We start from the raw sequence: 8,972 nt of genomic DNA, 5'->3' as shown, positions 1-8,972 counted from the left end.
AACTGTTGACACCATGAGATTCTAAGTATATTTTTACATAATAATCAGTTCTCATAGGTTAGCAAATATCTTCTATCTTCCAATAATTTTATGAGCGCTTTTCTATGTTTTTATTATTTTACGTGTTTTACCAAAAAAAAAACGCCGGAAATCACTTATTTGACACCGCATTCGAAAACTGTTAACACCATGAGATATATTTTTACATAATAATCACTTCTCATAAGTTAGTAAATGCATTCCATCTCCTAATTATTTCACGAGCGTTATTTTATGTTATTTTCAGGATGATGGTATGTATTAGGAAGGATAATTCCGGAAAGCACCTATTTGAAACAGCACTGAAACACCATTGGTAACTTGAGATTCTACGTACTTTTGTACATAATTATCACTTCTTAACTATTAATAAATGCCCTCGGTCTTCCAATAATTTCACGTGCGCTTTTTTATGTTTAATTTGTTTAATATTTTCGTTGCACCATTATACAAGAAATAATCAGCAGCAATATTAGAAATATTTATTTACAAAAACAATATGGCAAATACAATAAAAATTACATAAAAACAAGGCGTACCTACGTGCGCTAGTTGTAGGTACAGTTCATTGTCGTACATTACATTATCACATACAGAAAGGAATTTTTTAAAAGAAATTTAATACGAAAATAATAACTTAAGATTTATCTACTTAAAGAAAATAAGGAAACAAAATGTTTTCACTATCTACAAAAATGATTACAGCTAAACTTACTATAACTACATAAAGTTCAACAGTCGACAAAACTACAAAAATAACAAAATAATAAATTAAAAAAAAGGGTAACAGACAATATTTAGTCAACAATAAATTTTTTATTATACATAATTCTTATTAATTTTACTTTCTTTTGAAAAGGTTTAAAAATTATATTGAGACAATATAGACTCTATTATTATTTAAATCGAACGTGATTAGCAATAATTAATTGAAATGATTAACGTTGAAACTAGAATACTTTTACCCAACGTACCACGGGTTACTTTATTTTCTAAAAATCTCCTACTTTTCAAAAGTCATTGTTAGAGTATCTATAAACTAAAATTTCTACCCCCCTACGAGTCGTCTGGCAATCTATTATAAATTCTTACATCCTCTATATCTTCCGGCTTCATATCTTTGTCGCCCCAGCCCCAAACTCCACCGTGCATGTGAGGATTATCGTCCTGGATTTCTTCGTTAGAATCTCTCGTCCCATCTCCAGTTCTCTTCGCTCGCTTCCTTACCATTTCCACAGACGCAGTTTTTAAGTCATACGCCCAACCAATTTTGGCAAAGAAGTCAACAGTCATTGTAGAAAAATTCAGTGCATAGTTTCCCAATTCAGCCGCTTTATAATCCCACGGGAACACATGATGGTAGTTGTGCCATCCTTCTCCAAAAGCCCAAAAGGCCACGTGGACATTCTCAGTCGGTGATATCGTTCTATTAATACAATCAATATTACATTAAACCCAAAACTAAATGAGTCCGACGACAATAAAGGCATCATCTACTTGTTAAACGTCAAACTATAAAAATGTTATGACTATAACATGTCATAAGAATATACGTATATGCAACCAACTATAAACCCGAGTATAGATATTTGAGCTCGCCTGTTTATCTGCAATTGAGCAGTTCCAATCAAAATTAGCGATTTATAATTGAAGATGCTGGTTAAGCGAACTATACTGGAAACCAAAGTAAACTTGGCTTAAGTGACTCTATTTTAGTTTTTGACTAAACGCTTTAATCGTCAATTACTTCTAGTTTTATTTAAGGGAGGAAACCGCTTTATTTCCATCTCCATTCGTTAATATCTTGTAAATTAAGGCCAGCTTAAGTTTTACAAATTTTAATCCTCTAAAATCAGATGTAATGTCTTACAGCTAACTGGGACATACACACAAAAATACAACTCATCCGCTAGATAAATAACTGAGCGGCGATTGAACTGCTTTCGACCCGTTTTTAAAGATGCATTCTCTGTGTACATTACGGTGCATAAATTCACAAAAAAGCTACTCACTTGTCATATGGTTTTGTTCCCCAAATATGAGCTGCACTGTTCACCAGCCAAGTACAATTTAACGAAACCGTGTATCTAAATATTGCTGAAACGTACCAGGCAGTCCACCAGTCCTCTCCGAAGAAATACCATGGTACCAAAGACGGAATAAGGAAGCAGAATATTGGCGTCAAAATCAAATAATATCTTAAAAAAAAAAAAACAAATGTAATTATATAATTAAATTGCAATAATTCGTTTTGTAACTCTATCGATAGTCACCTTCTTTGAAACCTTACAACTGGATCTTCCTCCATATCGCTCATATCAACCGTTTTACCTTTAATCATAACGTCCTTGTGTTTTCTCACCATAAGCCAACCCATGTGTGAAAAGAAGAAACCTACAAATGAAAAGAACAATAAAAATAGCAGAATGTTTATTGTAAGTCATTCCCATCAATTGATGCTGATGGGCGAGTTGCTCCACTATTCTATATTGTATTACAAATTGATAAATATGGCGAAAGGTCTTCTCCAGTCGCTTTTAGGAATCACGAGAATGGGTGGATTTGTTTATAGGATTCAAGGAAATGACATAAAGACTTGGATCAAAACGGATGAGCTCGGAATCGACCCTGTGTTCTCCCGATTCCATGAGCTTCAAGTTCAATTAAGAGATTCTTATTCATTAAATTTTTACCCCTTCTGGCATTATGGGGATCCGCGTCTGTGTCCGTGAATTTGTGATGGACCCTATGATCTCTGACCCATTCGTAAAGGTGATTTTGGAGAGCTACCGTTTGAGCTATCATGAGAATAATCCTTAAAGGCAGTTTGGCTTTGTAAGAACGATGAGCCCATAATCTGTGAGCTCCAGCAGTTATTCCTTGGGATGCGAAGTATGCCACGAAATACGCTGAAATACATAAAATATATTAGTTTTAAGGGTTCGAAAATGTTTAAATCATAGTTCAAACAAATCTCATGCCAAGAAATTCTAACAAAAGTTGCTTATTTGAATTATATTCATCTATGAAACCCTTGAGTTCTAAGACAAAAATGATTTAATAAGTACTTATAATAGTAAATCCATAAATTAACTTATGTTCAATATTTGCCGCCGACTTGGAAAACGATTTCTGTAAATAGCGTGCGCTTCCTAAATAAAGATAATCCAAAATATCTCAGTTCCTTTGGTGCTAACAACTCAAGGTGAATATTATTTAATTGTTTAACATGAGCTTATCAATGATTTTTGGATAATTAGTTTACTCTCACTTAACAACATTTTTCAATGTAATTTCGACATTGCAAAACAAAACCTTGACTTGGACTTCGTCAAGCAGTTCCTAGAAATTTTCGCTGTTGTTCTGAATACATGTCACGATTAGTCTTAATTTTGTAATCGAACATAAATTAAATGAAAAATGATGTACAGGGTGTCACTAAAGGTATTTGGTTAAATTTTTAATGAATAGATTAATTGTTAAAAATGTCTTCACATCCAGGAGTCATTTACTGTCGAAATTGCTCAAAAATTCTGGGATTATCACGAATTATTTGAAAACTATTAGTTACAAGGTTGGGTAGCTTTCTTCAGAAGTAAGAGTCAGTGTGGATTACACAAGATCCTCCAGTTATAAATATTCTAATGGATTCCGATGTGCAGAATGTATTGGTCATGCAACTGGTTCTCCTCTGTCAATCCCACAATTCCCAAAATTATTATTAAACAACAATACTAAAATGGGCTAGGGTACTATCCTTCATACATAAATATAACTGACGCTGTGTTTATTATTTGTATCAATTATTATTAAATTTACGTATTACTTCCTAAGTAAGCATTTCTGGTCACAAGTCCAAAGAAACATTTTTGACTTTTGATTTCATAGATCACATTGATGATATTTGGGCGAGGCCAGTAGTTACACCCGGTATTATCAGATGTAGATACTGATAGTAATTCCATTAGATGTTACAGAAGGAAATAATACTTACTCCAGATGAATGTGCTCCAATAACATTTGAAAATGAAAAGGTAAAGCCCATAAACGGCACCAACGTGAAGGTATATGAATGCTAGAACGTTCCTCCAAACGATGTCCCATTTATAATGAGGTTGTTGGGACGACAATTTCTGTGAAGATCTAGAGGACGCCTGAGCCGAAGGTGGCTGTACCTTTGTGGATGTCCTCGACAGTACCACCGGCTCTTCAGAGGTAGTGGTTGCTTCGGTTAGGAAGAGTGCAGTACTGCCCAAAACGTTTGGGGCCATTCCGTACTTAACTGAAAGGAAAAGTCAGTGTAATTAGTGTTTTGCAAAGCACATGGGATTGATCAAAAATCTCACAGTGTATAAAATATAACAAGAAAACCATGAAAATAATTGTAAAATGTTTCCCATTGCGAGCAAGAAAATAAATGAGTAATTTGTAAAAGTTTCCTTAAGTAATTTAAGATCGTCAGTATTGATAGTATGAATACGTATGATGGCTAATACTGGATTTTTCAGTTCTACCAAACATATCAATAGCTAAATGCTCTTTGAACCTAACATGAACCGAACGCCTGGTTTGTCCAACATATTTCATACCACAAATCTTTACAAGCAACTATATATGTCTTCGACTTTTCTAGAAAAGTAATTTTATTCTTAGGGTAAAACTGAACTATATTTACGTAATTGGAAAACAAAGCTCACAAAAAATACCCTTGTGTCCTCGAATAGCATAAGTAATAAATTGGTTTTGGTGATTTTCTTTTGAAAATTTTCCAATAGCCTTCCAGATTCATCTCAATTGATTATAATAAGGGTAATATTGCTGCGTTACCAATGGTCATTTCTAATCTAGTTAACCACTTGGTTAATTATTATTAGTGAAACTTATCCCGTTGGTTATAAAAAACATACATTATANTAATAATAACATTTTCGCTCATTTTTCTGACCCTTCTTATGCATATTGATATTACAATTCGTCGTTTTTTTTCTTTTTCTGTTAATAAATATATACAATTTGTAGTTTTTCTCTCTATTAAATTAAATAACTAACCAAAATAGAAAGTTGTTTATTTTCTAAGACTTTGCTTTGTATGACGCCCGCTTAGTGTGACGTGCTTGTCATTTCCCTTCGATGTCATATTATAAGCGGATTCTACTGTAGATATTCGAGTTGAAACAATTGGAGAAAAGCGAACGGATTTAAATATCGATATTAGAATAAATAATTGGTTGCATACACATATATTGTTATTTCATGTGTTTGGCCATCATCCAGTGTAAATCAGAATAAGTACGACTTATCTCCATTATATTTGATTTGAAATCGAATTGGACGAACTTTGACCACACGTGAAAGTAGTAACATAAAATAGGTAAATGCATTTAGAAAACTGAGAGTGAAGCTCTTTAACATTGCTTCATGATAATTTACTAAAAGTTTACCAGTTAAAACCAATAAGAAAAATGGAATAGATTAATAAAGCTGAATATTTCTGTCTCAAATAAACGGAACATCTTCAGGGACTTCTTCGAATTGATTGTTTCATTGTTAACCAGTTAGCACACTACACAATGCAAACTGACCTTTTGCTCTAAACTTCACTCATATTAAATATATTTGTGCTCACTTTGGCAAATTCTTTTAAGACAACAAATTTTATGCACAATCTTAATACATTTATTCGTAACTTATAATTTTTACGACATGAAATAATGCGATTACCACAACTATTTGCAAATCTACAACGTGAAATTACAATGTACTATGTAGAAAGTTTACCACAAAAATTTTCTAATTCTATTTCAGTAATTTCCAGCTAGTGACATATGTAATGCGAACTACAACTTAATACATGCCTAATCATATACTTGTAGTGTATCTCATTTTTTGTTTCTATCCAAATCTCAGTGAATATTTGATTGAATTGTTTAAATACAAAAACTGTTTTATAATTTAGCTTCCGTTCAAATTAATTTTATCTAAATACGCTTAGTAAAAGCTGAAAAATATCAACTGGGGATAAAGAATATTTATAATGATTTTAAAAGTAAAGAACGAATTACGAATTATTTGATAATTGATATGGAAATTTAATTTTTATATCATACGTTCATACGTATTATATGTAGGTACTCCTTACAAGTTAAGTTTCTACAGACTAGTATTCAATTTATTAAATTTGTTGTGAATGTGTTTAGGCAACTCAACTTACTCAAACGTAACCAAAATTTTTGTAGTCTATCGGTAAACAATTTGTTTAAATAATAATCCTAAAATTCAATGAATTAACATTTTTTACATAAAAGTAAGTTTGGAATCAATCACATCCTAAACTTGTAAAAGAATCTAAACGAATTAAAAATTCGATTAAACATGATAAAAATATTTACTTGTTAATAAATTTATTTTTACTTTGTAAAGTATTTTTCATAAACAAATGTTAATTATATTTCTCGTATTTCGTAGGAAACGTGCTGTACTACCTGCTGATACCAGCTTTGGCAATGGCTGGTATAATGCCATGGATTTTGCCCCAAATAAAGATGGTAGCGATGGTTATAATGGCTATGAATCAAATGGCTTTTAGTATGGGCGCCGTTAGTCTCATCAGGGGCTTGATTTTTGATGTTGAGCCTCAAGAACATATTATTTACGTCAACAGTGGATACAAAAAAGAATATTATCAGAAAGCAAAACCGTAGAGTGAGATTAAACACAGAAACGAACGAATGAATCTATTAATTAATATATAAGCACTTTCTGGTACTGTAAAAGAATGAAAAGTACCTCATAAATAAAACATAAGGTGTACAGTAAGCCAAAGAATATTTTATTTTAATGGATTAAAAAGAAAAATAAATCTGAACAACAGCGGGTCGAACTCGCGTCTTTCATTCCAGGGAATACCCTAAAAAATATACACCCAGCAACCCAAAACTTACTAAATACCTTCCATGTCCCGACAATTACAAGAGCCCTTTTCTATGTTTGAATTATATTATTATTAATTAAAAAAGTTAAAAAAACTATTTAAAAATATTACTGTTTGGCTCCGCACTCGAAAACCGTTGACACTATGACATTCTACATACTGTTTAACGTAATTATCAATTTTTCAAACATGGAAAACACCTTTCATCCTCCAATAATTACATGAGCGCTTTATATTCAAATTAGTGTATGTATTAGCAAAAATTATGCCGGATGTCAGAAGCCACCAATTTGACACCGCACTCAAAAACTATTGACACCATGAAATTCTACGTATATTTTTACATAACTATCACTTTTTATAAGTTAGAAAATATCTTCTATCTCCCAATAATTTCACGAGCGCTTTTATATGTTTTAATTATTTTACATATTTTAGCAAAAATAACGCCGAGAATCACCTATTTGACACCACACTCAAAAACTGTTGACATAATAATCAGTTCTCATAGATTAGCAAATATCTTCTATCCTGCAATAATATCACGAGCGCTTTTTTGTTTTAATTATTTTACGTAAGTATTTAAGCAAAAATAACGCCGAAAATCACCTATTTGATATCGCACTCAAAAACTGTTGACACCATGAGATTCTACGTATATTTTTACATAATAATCAGTTCTCATAGGTTAGCAAATATCTTCTATCTTCCAATAATTTTATGAGCGCTTTTCTATGTTTTTATTATTTTACGTATTTTACCAAAAAAAACGCCGGAAATCACCTATTTGACACCGCACTCAAAAACTGTTGACATCATGAGATTCTACGTATATTTTTACATAATAATCAGTTCTCATAGGTTAGCAAATATCTTCTATCTTCCAATAATTTTATGAGCGCTTTTCTATGTTTTTATTATTTTACGTGTTTTACCAAAAAAAAAACGCCGGAAATCACTTATTTGACACCGCATTCGAAAACTGTTAACACCATGAGATATATTTTTACATAATAATCACTTCTCATAAGTTAGTAAATGCATTCCATCTCCTAATTATTTCACGAGCGTTATTTTATGTTATTTTCAGGATGATGGTATGTATTAGGAAGGATAATTCCGGAAAGCACCTATTTGAAACAGCACTGAAACACCATTGGTAACTTGAGATTCTACGTACTTTTGTACATAATTATCACTTCTTAACTATTAATAAATGCCCTCGGTCTTCCAATAATTTCACGTGCGCTTTTTTATGTTTAATTTGTTTAATATTTTCGTTGCACCATTATACAAGAAATAATCAGCAGCAATATTAGAAATATTTATTTACAAAAACAATATGGCAAATACAATAAAAATTACATAAAAACAAGGCGTACCTACGTGCGCTAGTTGTAGGTACAGTTCATTGTCGTACATTACATTATCACATACAGAAAGGAATTTTTTAAAAGAAATTTAATACGAAAATAATAACTTAAGATTTATCTACTTAAAGAAAATAAGGAAACAAAATGTTTTCACTATCTACAAAAATGATTACAGCTAAACTTACTATAACTACATAAAGTTCAACAGTCGACAAAACTACAAAAATAACAAAATAATAAATTAAAAAAAAGGGTAACAGACAATATTTAGTCAACAATAAATTTTTTATTATACATAATTCTTATTAATTTTACTTTCTTTTGAAAAGGTTTAAAAATTATATTGAGACGTATAGACTCTTTTATTATTTAAATCGAACATGATTAGCAATTAATTAATTGAAATGATTAACGTTGAAACTAGAATACTTTTACCCAACGTACCACGGGTTACTTTATTTTCTAAAAATCTCCTACTTTTCAAAAGTCATTGTTAGAGTATCTATAAACTAAAATTTCTACCCCCCCTACGAGTCGTCTGGCAATCTATTATAAATTCTTACATCCTCTATATCTTCCGGCTTCATATCTTTGTCGCCCCAGCCCCAAACTCCACCGTGCATGTGAGG

At 31.6% G+C, this 8,972-nt stretch overlaps 2 protein-coding genes across 7 annotated transcripts in view; one reads left to right on the top strand and one right to left on the bottom strand.

Annotated features, from left to right (window-relative positions):
• The window catches only part of LOC112904512, a 78,502-nt gene extending 71,617 nt beyond the window's left edge, over positions 1 to 6,885 (top strand). For both annotated transcript variants that reach the window (XM_025974651.1, XM_025974652.1), the window contains exon 4: positions 6,505 to 6,885. In XM_025974651.1, coding sequence (XP_025830436.1) covers positions 6,505 to 6,740 — 236 coding nt within the window. In that variant the 3' untranslated portion in view covers positions 6,741 to 6,885. The remainder of the gene's footprint in view (positions 1 to 6,504) is intronic.
• LOC108738797 (acyl-CoA Delta(11) desaturase-like) overlaps positions 924 to 8,972 on the bottom strand; it is a 27,460-nt gene continuing 19,411 nt past the window's right edge. For 4 of the 5 annotated variants that reach the window (XM_025974648.1, XM_025974647.1, XM_025974645.1 and 1 more), the window contains exons 2-6: positions 4,034 to 4,321; positions 2,733 to 2,948; positions 2,313 to 2,433; positions 2,052 to 2,237; positions 925 to 1,465 (exon numbers count right to left, since the gene is read on the bottom strand). In XM_025974648.1, the coding sequence (XP_025830433.1) occupies positions 1,096 to 1,465; positions 2,052 to 2,237; positions 2,313 to 2,433; positions 2,733 to 2,948; positions 4,034 to 4,310 (1,170 nt within the window). In that variant the 5' untranslated portion in view covers positions 4,311 to 4,321 and the 3' untranslated portion in view covers positions 925 to 1,095. Of the gene's footprint in view, positions 1,466 to 2,051; positions 2,238 to 2,312; positions 2,434 to 2,732; positions 2,949 to 4,033; positions 4,322 to 8,972 lie in introns of all 5 variants that reach the window. The other variant, XM_018472383.2, reaches the window with a different exon arrangement.

This window comes from Agrilus planipennis, unplaced genomic scaffold, assembly GCF_000699045.2.
Source record: "Agrilus planipennis isolate EAB-ADULT unplaced genomic scaffold, Apla_2.0 scaffold197, whole genome shotgun sequence".
Lineage (NCBI taxonomy): Eukaryota > Metazoa > Arthropoda > Insecta > Coleoptera > Buprestidae > Agrilus > Agrilus planipennis.
Note: the sequence above shows the minus strand (reverse complement) of the source record. Positions and strands in the feature narration are given on the sequence as shown.